General features: G+C 48.9%; 1 protein-coding gene across 2 annotated transcripts in view; it reads left to right on the top strand.

The window, feature by feature from the left end:
* The window catches only part of COL4A1 (collagen type IV alpha 1 chain), a 160317-nt gene extending 150821 nt beyond the window's left edge, over positions 1 to 9496 (top strand). Inside the window, exon 27 of one of the 2 annotated variants that reach the window (XM_082602475.1) lies at positions 9485 to 9496. Coding sequence is in view for 1 of the 2 variants with exons in the window: in XM_082602474.1 (XP_082458600.1) it covers positions 1498 to 1579 (82 nt within the window). In the remaining variant the exon portion in view is untranslated. Of the gene's footprint in view, positions 1 to 1497; positions 2899 to 9484 lie in introns of those variants that run through there. The other variant, XM_082602474.1, reaches the window with a different exon arrangement.
* Positions 9497 to 16023: the final 6527 nt, after the last annotated feature.

The following is a 16023-nucleotide window of genomic DNA, read 5'->3' as shown; positions in this document are numbered from 1 at the left end:
AAAACATTGTACCTTTAACCAGCAGGGAGAGAGAAGTGAACAGCCTTGGTTTTCATGGTGTTTATAATGCTGAATTGGAGTTATCAATGGCGAGTTATCAGTGACCGTTTTTCAGGCCTGCGCATGAAAATTAATTTCAGCACAAAGGCCACCAAAATGGATACAGAGAACCTCTTCTTTCATTTCCATTACCAAAATTTCACCTTTAAAACAACGGTCCCAAGTGGCCGTTGACCTTGAAGTTAGTTTGGAGCGGGGCCCAGTCTGTACTGGATGGGAACACATAATGAGGCCTCTGTCCGGTACTTAGTACCAGCTGCAGCCCTGCTGGAGTGGACGCTGGGCGCCGATGGGGCTGAACAATTACTTCCTGTTCAGTCCCCCAAATCAGTGCTTCTCGGCCCTGGAGATAAGCCTTTCTGTCTTTACCTTTTCGGAGAGAATTCTGTGGACCTCTGCTATGACCCTGTCTCTTTCTAGCTTAGATCATAAAGGTGAAGCAACACGCTCACTACTCGTAAATGTCTAAGCCTCAAAAAACTACCAGGTGCCTTTCTAGTAGCTCACCCGAGACTTTCTAGGCAGCTGGGAACTTGACGTCAACTCTCCAGATAGAATTTGACCATTAGCTACCGAAATGAGCACCAGCTCCCGGGGCTGCCCATTATAGGGTTAACAGGTAACAGTGGATTTTGTGTTTTTTTGGTTTTTTTTTTCTGAACCAGCAGCCTGGTACAATTAACTGAAATGCCTTCTTAAACAAAACTAGGTAAGATCCCATTAATTTAAATAATTTGGGGGCACTAGGATTTTCACCAAAGTTGCTAACGTAAGCCACCTCAATTTTAAGACAAGGTACTCTTATTACATGGCTACTTTAATTTGAATAAGATTTGATTAGTACTCATTTTAGTTCAGACTTCACTTCTCCAATAGTCAAAGAACAGAATTCCTAGGATAAAGGAAGCATTTGGAACACTAAATGTCCTCCCCTGTCTTTGGCCTCTAATCAGACCACCTGCGTGAACAACTTTCAAGAGTTACGAATGTATTTTGAGGTCTGGTCGATTATTCCAGATTTGCTGCTCATTCTGTCATTCAGCAATGATTTCATGAGCACTTAGGATGTGTGTGAAGTGTCTCAGAGAGGAAGACCATCTTCCTAGTCTGGGGGTGTTTATAATCGAGTTGAGAAGAGAAAACAAAAGGTTAACCTATAGTTTGAAGAGGCAGGGTCTGTGGTGGGGACTGGCTGAGACTTTGGGGTCAGACAGACGTGGGTGACTCTGGCTGTGCCCTCACTCGCCTTGTACTCTTGGCCCGAGGATGGGTGCAGATGATAACTTGCAGGCGTTACCGAGGCCGTGGGATGCCCCCAGTGCGGTACCTGCTCAGAGGCAGGGTGAAAGCTGGTTCCTTGGGGATCTCTGATGGGAGGGAGGGCCGAGGAGCTGGCCTGAGCCATGCGGTGACCCTGACTTCTGTGCTGCCTTTCAGGAAGCCCACGCCGTCCACCCTGAAGGCTGGAGAGCTGCGCACGCATGTCAGTCGCTGTCAAGTGTGCATGCGGAGAACATAACGAAGCCAACCCTCAGCTACTTCACAACATGGTGCTACTCCTCCCTCTTCCCTCCTTCTTCTAACAGCAACGAACTCTAGAAATATATCCTGTGTACCTCACTGTCCAGTATGAAAACTGTAAGGTGCCTGATAGGAATCTGCATAACTAACACACCCTGCTTCGTTGGCCTCTACTTGCTGAAGGAGAATCCAAGACCACAATAAGCTGCCCGTAGTGAAGTCCCAAATGGCACTTCTGATGAAATAAAAAATATGTCTGTTCTACAGTCCAGTGCACTGATGTGTGAAGTGAGACCCATCAGAAAACCAAAGGGTGCTAGGAGGGCTGTGGGACCTTCCAACCTGGGCGAAGCCCATTTGCATTTTTGTATTATAACAGATCCATTTCACACCCCAGGTGAAACGTCTGTTGATATCACTGTCTAACTGTTTCAAAATTCAGGTCCCTCAGTCTGTACAAATAATAGTCGTGTAAAGCCGATGGTTGGAACCTCCAAAGGGAAGGACGGGGCCTAGTAGCCCTGTCTTCCGACCGCCCCACCAAAGAGAAATTTCGGTCTTTCTGCTCTGTGTGGTACTATGCAGCTGCTTTTGCAGAAGTCACGGATTTCCTGTGGAATAAAGATGGTCCCCAAAGTAGGCAGAAATGAAATATATATATATTTTAGTAATTTATATAGATGTCAGCAATTAGGCGGGTCAAGTTGTAGTTTCATTTCCACTGTTAAAATAAAGCTTACATAGTTTCTTCCTTTAAAAGCCTGTGTTGTCCTTTAACAGAGATTTTTAAACACTAGGGTATTGAATGTGAAACACCAGTTTTCATTGTTCACCTCCAAACCAAAAATTGTGTGTTGCCAAAACCAAACCCGGCTTCACGGATATGGTGTCTATTACAGGAAAACATGTACTTTGAGCTTCTTGTTTTTATTCTGTATGAAATATCTTCAGGGTTTTAAACACTAATCACAAACTGAATGACTTGACTTCAAAAGCAACAAACTTAAAAGGCCTTCATTTATGAGTATTCCTCATTCTGCAGCCTGGTGTGAGAAATAACTCTGTCAAATCAGAACATCAGTATTTTTACCTGTAAGCACATTCAGGCGGCTTCCTTGGTTTTTCGTGAGTTGTGTTCAGACTTCAGCAGGGGAGCGGATGCATTGCAGGAGAGCAGAATTGGACCACTATGCCTGAAACGACATTTTACTAAAAGTCTCCAAAACGTTTTTAAGACTACTAAGGCCTTTTGTGTAATTTCTTTAAATGTGTATTTCTTAAAAATTCAAATTTGTAATAAAACTATTTGTATAAAAATTAAGCTTTTATTAATTTGTTGCTAGTTTTGCCACAGAAACATCAAAGGAAAAGTTACTGCACAAGCCATTAATAAATTTGTAAGCTTTGCAAATTTAGATCATATTTATTTTGTAGTTCTTCCAGATGAGAGTCTCAGACTGGGTGTAATTTACATAAATTTACTACCAAGAAAAAAAATATGGTCTTCTCCTTCATCCCTCCCCGCCTTCCCTCCCATCTGTCCATCCAGGCAGCCCTCATCCATCCATCCATCCATCCATCCATCCATCCATCCTTCCATCCATTCTTCCATCCATCCATCCATCCATCCATCCATCCATCCATCCATCCATCCATCCTTCCATCCATCCTTCCATCCATCCAGCCATCCATTCATCCATCCATCCTTCCATCCATTCTTCCATCCATTCTTCCATCCATCCATCCATCCTTCCATCCATTCTTCCATCCATCCAGCCATCCATTCATCCATCCATCCTTCCATCCATTCATCTTTCCATCTATCCTTTCATCCATCCTTCCATCTATCCATTCATCCACCCACCCACCCATCCATCCATCCATCCATCCACCCACCCATCCATTCATCCATCCATCTATCCATCCATCTATCCATTCATCTTTCCATCTATCCTTTCATCCATCCTTCCATCCATCCATCCATCCATCCATCCATCCATCCACCCACCCATCCATTCATCCATCCATCTATCCATGCATCTATCCATTCATCTTTCCATCTATCCTTTCATCCATGCTTCCATCTATCCATCCATCCATCCTTCCATCCATCCATCCATCCATCCATCCATCCATCCTTCCATCCATTCTTCCATCCATCCATCCATCCATCCATCCATCCATCCATCCATCCTTCCATCCATTCTTCCATCCATCCATCCATCCATCCATCCATCCATCCATCCATCCTTCCATCCATCCTTCCATCCATCCAGCCATCCATTCATCCATACATCCTTCCATCCATTCTTCCATCCATTCTTCCATCCATCCATCCATCCTTCCATCCATTCTTCCATCCATCCTTCCATCCATTCATCTTTCCATCTATCCATCCATCTATCCATTCATCTTTCCATCTATCCTTTCATCCATCCTTCCATCCATCCATCCATCCATCCATCCATCCACCCACCCATCCATTCATCCATCCATCTATCCATGCATCTATCCATTCATCTTTCCATCTATCCTTTCATCCATGCTTCCATCTATCCATCCATCCATCCTTCCATCCATCCATCCATCCATCCATCCATCCACCCACCCATCCATTCATCCATCCTTCCATCTATCCTTTCATCCATCCTTCCATCTATCCATCCATCCATCCTTCTATCCATCCATCCATCCATCCACCCATCCATTCATCCATCCATCTATCCATCCATCTATCCATTCATCTTTCCATCCATCTATCCTTTCGTCCATCCATCCATCCATTCATCTTTCCATCCATCCTTTCATCCATCCTTCCGTCTATCCATTCATCCACCCATCCATTCATCCATTCTTCCAGCCATCCTTCCATCCATCTATCCAGCCATCCATTCATCCATCCACCCTTCTATCCATTCATCTTTCCATTCATCCATCCATCCATCCATCCTTCCATCCATCCACCTCTTCGTCATTCATATACTGTGTGCTTCCCATTTTCCAGATACCAGGTGAGGTACAGGATAAATGAAAATGAATATCAAGCCCTTAAGAAATTTTCTGTTAAAAAAATTATTGCGGAAGAAACCTGTCACTTGTCAGGTGTGTCAAATGAGGTTATAGATTTGAAAACTATAGTTTTACAATAGGCAGGGGTGGGGTTGATGGTTGGGTTAAAGTGGGGATCATGAGAGTTGCCTTGAAGATGATTAAGTGAGAGAGAAGATTAGGTGAGAAACGTGCCCAAGGAGTTGCGGGCCCGGGAATCCCTCATCCATCCGGGCTGCGGGCGGCGTCAGCACACAGACCCTCCTTGGAAGAGCGCAGGGGGGTCCTTTCCCCTCTCTGCTCATCCTCCTGTCACACCTTCCTCTCAATCATTCTGAGGATACATCTGTGTTCGGCCTCCTTTTGACTTGCATGAGAAGTTTCCCTAAACTTAATTTGTACAATGCAAAAAAAAAAAAAAAAAAGCATTCAGTTTGATTAGATCTGAGATGATTGCTCTGCAGTATTAAAAGGTGTCCCCCAGGGTCACTTTTGAGTACATGGGATTTTGTTAAAATCATACTCCAGAGTTCTTGTCCTCTTCAACATTCCAGATTTAAGATGCTTACAAGTCGAGTCATAAGAAGTGCCCTACCCTTTGCATCATTTTAGTTATATTTGTCTGATTCCCCTCAGTCTCCCTGCTGGTTGATAGAAGGAAATGATGCACACTGAGAAGGTCACAGTCAGGCATTTATTCGGCATGGCCGTGCTGCTCCAGGCACTCTCCTGACCCCTCTGGAGGAGACGTAGTGAAACCCACGTCTCCTTACAAGGTAAGATGTATACACAGGAAATACGTAATCATTAGGGCTCTGAAGGAGAACAAGTTTGCAATGATCTTCAAGGTTTCAGGTCTGCTGTTCTCCCACTTCCAAACCACCCCCGATCGCACCAGAGACGTGAGACTGTTCCCTTTAAGACATCGAGAGAAATATTTCACCAGGTTATTTTTTCTGAAAATGGATTTTCCTGTCTGTGCCCCACTGTTCACGATGCTGCTTGAAAAAGCTTTCTCCTCCTGCCACTAGCGAAGGCCTCTCCCCGCTTTGAAATGATACAGGAACAGCCTTAGTTCCATTTACAGCCTCGGCATCACCCGCCAGGTCGCCCTCCTCCCAGCCAGCCCTTCCCAGAACAGGTCGTGGAGTGATGCTGACTCCAGGACCTTCTCCTCTGGGCTGCCCTTACACCTCGACGCCGGCCCTGGCGAGGTGGGATGGTGAGGGACTGCCACCCGAGCTCCCCACACCGACCCGCAGCCTCTGGGCCACCCATCTCAAGGTCACTGTTTCCCTGGTACTCAGGGCAACTCACATTTGTTTGTAACTGATTTGTTTAAAGCTTAACGTTTGTTCCCCACGTTGAAAATGCAGCCCTGGGACGGGGAAACAATTTCCTAGCACAGTCTGGAGATAAGTTTGCTTTAGCAGCTGGCGAACGCTGGAGAGACCTCCTTCCCTGCAGGGGACCGGGTCCTGTGCGCAGGGGGACGGGTCACCCCAACGCAGGGCTCTCCTGGGTTTGCTGGCAGCCTGCGTCTCCCCTGCATCACCTGCAGGAGGGCGCCTCGCCCCTCGCGTGGCGGTGCCTAGAGAGGTTGGTTCTGGAGGCTCTGAACCATCCCCAGCCTCTGAGTGGGGAGTGTTTCCTCTCATTAACGCCCCACTTGTACTTCCTGAGCAAGCGCCTGCATGAACTCCCCCGTCCCCATTTACCCTCCAGAAATAGCTGCGCCCGTTCTGGGGGCTCTGCATCCCGACTGCACAGCATCTGCTGTTCCCTCTCCACCCCCTGGGCAACCGGGAGCTGGGCTGAGTCATGGTGAAACTGAGTCATTCGGCCACGACCAGGAAGTGCCTTTTTTAGACTTGCAGCTTTAAGCGGAGCCGGTGACTTCTGAAACTCAGTTCCGTAGTTTATCATCCCTTCCCCGTGGATGGTCCCCGCTTCCTTTGGGCAGAAACGTTTCCCACCGTGATTTACTTGAATCGCTGCTTGGGACAAGCTTTGCACGCTCTGCCCTGGGGATATTTATTTCTTTGATACAAATGAGAGAATTCTGCAGAATTTTTGGAAACTGGCTTTGCTCGCCGATTCAGGGTGACAGACTGTGTATTTATCAGCCAGACCTCTTGCAACTGAGCAGACATTCCCAGGACAAACGGCAGAGGGCACCCTGCCTCTCACTGCAATGCCCCACCTCACGGGGTGCTGGGCTAAAATTTCCAGGAGCCCCCTCCCTTTTTGCTCAGTGTTTCACGAGGTTACCCTGGAACAAATCACCAGGTACTAATTAGAATCCATGGCCAGGCTCATGCTTTTTTAAAAAATTGAGTAGGGAGAAAAGTGAATGGAGAATGATTCTAAATATACAAAATGAACTCTTTCACCAGCGTCTGTGAATATGAATTGTTATGGTAAAAATATACCGAAAACGCACATGTTCAAAGAATTACGAATGGATGTTGGTTGCACTGTTGTTGGATGGTTTCTTCTTAAGAAGCCGTCCTTGGTCCTTAAAGAAATCCTGTCCACATTGCCTGTGTCTTTCACCCCGTCATGGTCGAGAGCCGTTTCTCTGCTCCTGCCCAGCACAGGGATGATGGGGCCTGGCTCCCGCGGCAACGGGCAAGGGTTCCTGGAATCCTCAATGAAGCCGGGGCTGTGAGGAAGAGAAGCATCGCTTCCAGCAGCAGCCTGGCAGAGGCGCCTCCCCAGAGCCTTCCCAAGCCTTTGCGGGATGCTCGGTGGGTGGGATTCTTCCCCTGCCTTCACTAGGAACTGGAGGCCCAAACTGAAGAAAAGAGAGGCGGCCACTGTCACAGACGCTGAAGACAGCTGCCGACCCCTGGGGGCAGATCCCATCCAGCTGAAACAGCCTGGATCCCTCAACTAGCGCTCTCCCCCCGCCACCCCACCCCCCGACCTGCACCCTGTCCAGGGAGAAGGAAAAGGAGAAGGAGGGGGGAGGGCGGGCCATCCCTGGAGAGGAGAAGCTGCCTGCCAAGTCCCTGCCCTGGAGCCAGGAGACCAGGGAGCTTTCCGACGGGGTGGACCCCTCTCAGAGATGAGCAGGCATCTCCCGATCCCAGAACCCTGGGGCCGGGGCCTCGGAGCCCGGGGAGGAGCAGAGTGTGATGTGTGACACAGGACACCACCTGCACCCACAGGTTTCTGTGCCTGGAGCTGTGAGCTTTGCTGAGGGGCCTGGGGAAGGGAGCTGGCCGCAGCTCTTCTGGCCCTTTCCAAAGGGGGCCACCTCTGGGAAGGGGCGCCAGCCCTGAGAAGCTGTGAGACACCCGTGGGGAGAAAGAAACGGCTGGAGTGGAAGAGGACAGGCCAGAGCTGGCTCTCCAGGGAGGGCGGAGGGTCTGACGGAGGGAGCTACGGAAACTCACCCACGGGCCCCTGGAGAGCCAGCCCAGGGGCCCCAGGAGGCTCAGAGCAGACGCCAGGCACAGCCTGTGCTGCCACGACTCAGCAGAAGGCTGTCGTCCCCTCCCTGGGGGACCAGGACCCGAAGCTCAGGGGGTGAAGGAAGACCCAGCTGCTGTTCAAGTGCCCCCAGACCAGCTCCGGTTTGCTGGTCTGTCTGTTTTATGTGCTCTGGAGCCTTTGGGGCATCCAGTGAGGCCCCTGGAACACTTCTCAACAAACGAATGTTCATTTAGAAGTGCATACAGTAAAATAATACTTAGCATTATAAAGAAACTGATTATAATGAATGCAGTTATCGAAATAGTGGAAAAAATCGATATAGTAATGCACATACTTCTTTATTATTACATTAAACAAATGACACAGAGGCAGGTGTAATTACATCTTCAGGTACTGATGGACGTGAATGATTCATAGTGTCTGAAATGGTTATAATGTAAGAGGATGATGTCTGGTTTTGCTATTGGTGTCTCTGAGTTGCAGATACTGATCAGACTACCTTGGTTTGTGGATTCAGTTGTAACTGAAAGAAATGCTGCACTTCAGCAGAGGCTGGCGACAATAAATGTGTGCTTTTTTCCCACCTGTGTTCGTGGGTTCTCAGATCCACGGAGCCCCATCTCGGGATGGTTGGAAGAAAGCTTGGTGGCCCGGCAGTGGGCCCGGGGCAGGTGGGCTGCCGAGGGGCTGCAGGATAGCTTTTCTCCACTGAGGACGGGCCTCCCCTGGCTACCGAGGGACCCCGGAAGGTCCACATCTGCCTAGGTCACCGATCAGGGGTAGGACAAGTGACCTCACCTGAGCACGCTTTGGACCAATGGGGGAAACTGAAAACGTCTCATGTACATTTGCAACTGAGTTCACGTTGAAATATGGGATTTATATTTCATTGTGTTCATTTTTGCTTGTGGTCAGCAGTCACGCACAGGCTTGGAAACGAGGCTGCCTGGGCTTGAATTCTGAACGACCTTGGACAGCTACTCACTCACTTTGCCCTCTGTTTCCTCCTCTGGAGAACTTCCTGGGGTTGTGGGTACGTTGGCTGACCCATGTGAAGTGCTTAGAACAGCATGTGACATGCATTAGATGCTCGAGCACCTGAGTGACAGCCCCTGGTCCCTCCTCCATGCCCTCTGGGGCTGCACGTGGAGCTCACCTCCCATCCACCTGCAGGTTTAAAGAAGAAGCAACGCGACCCCCAAACCTCCCAGCATGCTTGGCGATCCACTTCTCACCACTTGGCGGCTGCAAGCAAGCCGGTTATAAATAGAAGGCTGTGAGTGCATCCTCTCAGCACTGCATGGTCCCCGATGGCTCATATGACACGGTGTCCCAGGACAGCCAGCCCTCGTCAAGACAAAATAATTTCCTAAATAGGCCAGCAGCTATTAGTGCTCTAGTAAGTTCTGCAGAGTAAGTCATGCCTTAATCAGGCTGTATCCGGGAGCTGGAGGTGATATAATTCAAACGTAATCAACACAGCCACTGTCCATTTTAAACCCCTTGAGAGTCCAGCTTTATAACTTAAGATTTATGGGACAATAACAATAAGCCTTCATGGCCTTTCCATTTTCCCAATAGTCTTCGATTGAATTATACTAAAGAAAGTCCCTCTTAAAATGCAAAGACCCCCTCCACCTGCTGGCCTGTTCACACTTTCTAAGGCATTCAGGCAGCAGCAGAGAAGTTGCCAAAGCCAAAGGCGGAACGTTTACCTCATGCTTTATCTTGTTCTGTTTTACTTTATTTCAATGATAGCTCCTCTCATCCCACTTTTGTCCTTTCCAAATGGGACAGTTCTATTTAATGGAACACAATTATATGGGGAAAGAATCTTATTGCTACTAACAAACTGATAACTAGGCAATTTCAAATAATCCATTTTTCAATCCTATTTGAACTCATTTTCACAGTGAGGCCCATCCTGACAGATCTCCCAAATCACCATGACAACTTCTGACATTTCCCAGAACATTCCCACACCTCGCACCTCCCAGGGAAAATCAAGAACGGAAGTCTAGTTTGGGTGTTTCATTCTCCTATTCAGACTCTGGGTTGTGCTCCATCACCAAAGAAACCAGAGAATGGCTGCTGTGTCAGCTAGCTTTGGCTGAGTAACAAACCATCCCAAACATGACTTGGACCAGTTTGTTGGCTGACAAGTCTGTGGTGGGCCGTTTGGGCCGGGCTCCTCAGGTGGCTCTGTGAAGGGCTCAGTCAGGCGACTGCAGCCAGCCTATGGCTGGTGGTGCTGACTGGGGATGGAGGTATGTGTCACTCGCCTTCCTGAAGGCTGGCCTTGACTCACTCACATGGTTGAATCAGAGCTCCCAAGAGCAGCCAGAGAGAGAAGCCCAGTACCCAGGCACTTAGCAAGCCTCTGCTGATGCCCCATTGGCTGACTGTTACGGGGAAATATTTGTGTCTCCCCAAAATCCATGTGCTGAAACCTCAACCCCAGTGTGATGGTATCAGGAGGTGGGCCTTAGGAAGGTGATTAGGACATGAAGGTGGAGCCACCACAAATGGAATCAGTGCCCTTACAGAAGAGTCTGCAGCAGCTCTCTCACCCCTTCCGTCCTGGGAAGACACAGTGAGAAGGCTGTCGGCTGTGAACCAGGCAGGGCCTCACCAGACACAGAACCTGTCAGCCCCTGGATCTTGGACCTCCACCTCCAGAACTGAGAGAAATAAATGTCTGTTGTGTTTAAGCCATTCTCTGGTATTTTGTGATAGCAGCCTAGACAGACTTAGACCCTGGTGTTACCTTGGCCAAAGGAAATCACAGGGCCAACCCCTCCTGGGAGGGAGTGCAAAGTCACAGAGCAGAGGGTGTGAAAGAATTTGTGGCCCTGTTCCTTAACTGCTGTGATATCCTTATGTAGTAAATTGTTTACGATTGACCATGTAATCCTAACAGGGAAATAAGATCATATAATCCTAATCCTTTACAATATTATTGACACTTTAAATACTTCTTTAAATTTCTAGACAGAAGAGTGAAATTGTAATTCCCAAGAGTTTTCCCCAATATTTAGAATTCTTTTCCTTGGCTTGTTTTCTCCTCAGTCATTCCTCGACATCACTGATAAGTTGTTGAACCTTTTGGAAATACCCAGAAGAGAAGCAAAGCCATCTCATGGAACACTGAGAAAGTAGCCTTCTCATCTCTCAAGGCTCCTGGTCAAGGATCCCTTAAATGTGAAATGGGTGTATTTTTCATTGTAGGTGAGGGGGTGTGTGTGTCCCTCACACAAGTATTTGCTTAAACGGCGATCTTGTGTATGAGCTTCGCAATGAGGCTGGAAGGAGCCCCACACAAGGGGTCTCAGCCCCCAGGCCTTCTCTCCTGCACTGGGTGAGTTCTCTCTCTGGGTCTCGGTGATGCAGACTCCCTGTGCTCCGGGCTGCCCAAGTGGGTGATGTGAGGGGTCAGGATGTTCAAGGGGTCCCCACCGCAGTGGACAGAGGACGCACTGCGGGGTCTGAGTGATTGGCAGGATGGGGGTGTAAGTGGGGTTCCCTCCTCCCCACTCCCTCTGCTCCTGTTTGTGTGGTGACAGCCTGCCTCCTGTGAGAGGGACAGGCTCCTGAGTTCTCTGTCCACTGAGGCCGGAGGGGGCCGCTCCTTTCCTTGCTGCTTCCAGGCCCCGGTCCACACCTGACCCATGAACCAGCGTCTGGAGAAACGATGATGAGCTGTTTGCTTTGATGTCTTCCTTCCAGCAGATGCATGGTTAACCTTCTTTTGTGGTTTCCTGGAGTCCTGCGGTTACTGAGTAATACGCAGGGTGATGAACTGTGGACTTTTCCTGAGATGCTCAAAATTCCAGAAGTACGTGAAAAATCCCCACTGTGCTTCTGGAGTGCCCTCAGCTTCCTAAGCCATCACCTCCTCCACAGATGATAAGGGGAGTTTTAGAAATGCATTCCCTGCAGGATTCCTTTGTTTGCCCCTGTGGACCCACCTCCAGCCTCCCATCTGCTCTGTCCCCGGGCGGCAGACACACACCCTCTGGGCCCTGGCTTCTGCTGATGGGCCAACGCAGGCCCGGCAGGAGCTGGGAGGGCAGGGGAGAAGGAGAGCCGGTGTCTCCTCAGCCCCAACAGGGAGCACTGGGGGCTGCACTTCTCTCTAAAGGCTGCAGCTGCTGCCACAGCCTTCTCATACCCTAGGGCTGCTCTAGGACTGTGGGCACCGCCCCCTTCCCTGTCTTCCCAGTGCTCAGGCCGGTGACCCCATCTATTGCACTAAATGTTACTGGTCCCCCAAACCCTGCCCCCTCCCCGGCAGACGGTCCCTTTGTAAACCTTCCTTTAGGTTATCAGTCTGCCTGCATCTCCTGGGAGCACCAAAGACTGAAATGAAGACTGGAGGGCATCAGAAACAGCAACAATTGGGTAACTTTAAAAGGCCACACAACACGGGGTATCCCCGGCTGAGGGCTGAGCTGTGTCCCTGCTCAAATTCCTAGGCCAAAGCCCCTACCCCAATGTGATTGTGCTGGACATGGGCCTGTAAGAAGGTATCAGGATTAAATGAGGGCAAGGTGGGGCCTGACCCGACGGGATTGGTGCCTTATAAGAGGAGGAGAGAGCTCTCTCTGTGTGCACACTGAGTCCAGGGAGAGGCCTGTGAGCACATTGAGAAGGGGGCCGTCTGCAGGCTGGGAGGAGAGCCCTCACCAGAACCCAACTGTGCCCGCCCCTGGCCTTGCACTTCCAGCCTCCGAACCTGAGAAATCAACATCTGTCCTTTAAGCTGCTGAGACTGTGGTCCTTTGTTACAGCAGCTGGAGCTGAGTCACCTCCAGTTCTGTACAGGTGCACAAGGAAGGGGGCACAGATTTGATACTGAGGTTCTATAGGAAATTAAGTATAGAATTTATTACAGATTTTCCACTAAGTTCACCTTGTACTAATAATTTTTATGTGTCTCTCTGTGCCCCCAGTTTTAAATCATCTTCAGCGGAGTGTGTGTGTGTGTGTGTGTGTGTGCACACTTTATACTTTTGGGATATCCTTTAACAAGTTGTTTTTGCTTATATACTTACCACCTGTTTCGTGGCTGGGATTTGGTTAAGATTAGGCATGGATGGGCCAAAGTTGACTTCAGCCTGGTCCTGTTTGGTTGAGAAAATGGTAGAGTAGAAATGTATCTCATGTATGAACGTGTCCAGCCTGAACACAGGACGTGCACGTAGAAACAAGCAAATGCGATACGCCTTTTGAAGTAGCACCAAGGGGAGTGGCGGGGGGGTGACAGGGACAGAGCTGTTCACTCTCACTGAGGTGCTCCTCCCTGGAGGTGCTCCTGGGTGCAGAAGCACACCTGTAGGATGCAGCCGTGTTGCCCCACGTGTGTGTTGGTGGGAGGGGGAGGAGGGCAGAGGGAGGACAGTCTGCATCACGGTGACCGTTTGGGGACATGGAAAAGGGAATGGCAGAGACCACGCTCCCTGGTAGCTCAGGGCCAACCAAGGGAAATCCAGATCCTGCTGGGACTCAGACTGCTCAGAAGATGGGCAGATTTGCAGAGTCGGAAATGTCAGCTGCTCCAGCCCGCCCTGTCAAAGCCCAGAGGGAAGGCAGCCAGGATGCTCAGAGGGCAGAGGATGTCGTAGAAGGAAATGCTGATGGGGCAACAGAAGCAGACGCACCTCCCCCCTGCAACCACCCCAGCCCAAGAGCGCCCAGGGCGCAGCCAGGAAAGTATTCTTAGGAGCCGGTTCACGTCTAGAGCCTGGAGACCCAAGCCTTCCGTGATATTGATGCCATGTATGTGCCTGTGTTGGTTTCCTGGGGCTGCTGGGACACAGCCCAGCCATTGGGCACCTCCACAGAGCAGGGATTTACTTTCTCACCGTTCTGGGGGCCAGAGGTCTGAAATCAAGGTGTTGGTGTCAGTAGGGCTGTGCCCCGTCTGGGACTCTTCTGGAGGAATCCTTCCTGACCTCTCGTCGCACTTGTGGGGCTGGCTGCCCGCCCTTCGCCTGTAGGTGTCTCACTCAGATCCCTGCCTCCATGGTCCCATGACGTTCTTCTGTTCTTGTAAAGGTTCCAGCCCTTGGATGAGGGCCACCCTATTGCAGCGTGACCTCATGTCAACTAATTACATCTGCGACAGCCCCGTTTCCAAATAAGGGTGCATTCTGAGGTACCGGGGGTTAGGGCTTCAACATATAATTTTGGGGGGATACAATTCAAGCCATTCTGATACCCAAAGAAAAAAATTTCATTTTAGCAAGTGGTCTTTAACTTTCTCTATTTGACGCGTCTTTCGCACAAGATTTCTAACAGTAGCTCATGTTATAGGTTGAGTTTATTTTTCACTGTTATGATTTTTAAAATGTCAAAGCTTTGGCCCAACGACATGGATGATTTTGTTTTTACTGTTGGGAAGGACTTTACGCTGCTTTCAAATGTTGGCAAGTGTATTTTTAAAAAATACACTGGACAGGAAACAGATCTGATACATGCATTCACTTGTGGGCAGTCCTGTATCGGAGGCAGGTTATTGCTGGAAAACCACGTTAGTTTTGGAGACAACTTTGTATTGAACACCACACAAGTTTAAGTTACAATTATACTGGTCTCTGCTATAGATTTTCCGAAACAATCTTGCTACTCATCAGAACTGGAAACCCTCCAAATAATGGTTCCATTTATTATTTACAATTTGACAGCATAGCAATTGCCTTTCATTTGCCTTTAAGCGAAAGGTCAAGAGTTTTGATTTAACCCTGGGGTTGCATTGCAGGCAACACACCCACAGAGGCCAGACTGAAAGTTGAAAAATAAAAAATATAAAATTCTATGTTGTGACCGCTTGAGACCAGAGTTATTCTTGTTCGTTGAAGTTAAACATCCTATTTTTTCAGTGTGGTGGGTGAATAGTTCCATCGAGACCTTGCCTATATTTTTTTATTGTTTTAGAAAAGAGGTCTATGGTTTGGGGTGGTTTAGTTTTGAAGGAGAGGGCCCTTCCCTCAGACAGGCTGCTTCTATTTATAGCTGGCGCTGGGGATGGCCAGTGTCCAGAAAAGAAGAGGTAATTCCATCCTGATTCCTTGAGGAGGGTGAGAATGAGGTCCAGGAAAGCTTGGGACTCTCGCCTGGAAAATGCTACCAGGAGGGCTATCTGGTTGTCTGTTCTCTGAAGAATGGACGTCAGGGGAGGCTCCTCGACCCTTCTTGGTATGTTTGTCCTTAGAAGCATCTGGCTGAATGAAACCTGTTTCCCCATCCTGTTTTTTAAAAGCCACCTGAATGAGCAAAGCTACCACTCACTCCTCAAACCCAAACTTTAACCCTCTGTGGAAATAATATTTACGGAGTTGTTGACTGAGGACAAGTTGTGATTTTCCTTGTGCGCAGACTTGTTAGTCTCAACAAGTAGCCTAGATTTCTTTCTGCTCTGTCTTGAGTGATGACTGTGAATAACTCACCCTTCATGTTGGGGAGGGAAGCTCTCAGATTCACAATGTACTCCATGGCTAGCATTACCGAGTTCCTACTACGTGACAGGTACGTAATATGTGTTATGTCTACACCATCTCATTTAAGCTTTACAACAACTGAACCAGGTCGATGGTGGCCTCTGTGTCACCTTTACAGAGAGGCAAAGAGATGGTCCAGAGAGCACCCAGCAAACCATGTGCTGAGGGCCAACCGTCCATCTCTTGGCATTAGGTCTGACATTTTCCGGCTCAAGTGAAGACTTTGCCCGATTCCTTGGACTTCCCAGAGAGACAGACAGAGTACAGTATACAACTTCCCTCTGTGCAAACAATCCTCCTTCTCTTTTTAGGAAGCTGGCTGTCTACCCAAGAAAGACCCCTGTGGTCCCAGGAGCCATTCAAAGTGAGATCACCCTCCATATTCGGGAGGGTCAACCCTCACCAGGGTTGGTGGCCACTTCAGGGGACCCACAAGTCCTTGGCTACTGTTTCA

The sequence above is a fragment of the Mesoplodon mirus genome, assembly GCF_964341445.2.
Source record: "Mesoplodon mirus genome assembly, chromosome: 17".
Taxonomy (NCBI): Eukaryota; Metazoa; Chordata; class Mammalia; order Artiodactyla; family Ziphiidae; genus Mesoplodon; species Mesoplodon mirus.
Note: the sequence above shows the minus strand (reverse complement) of the source record. Positions and strands in the feature narration are given on the sequence as shown.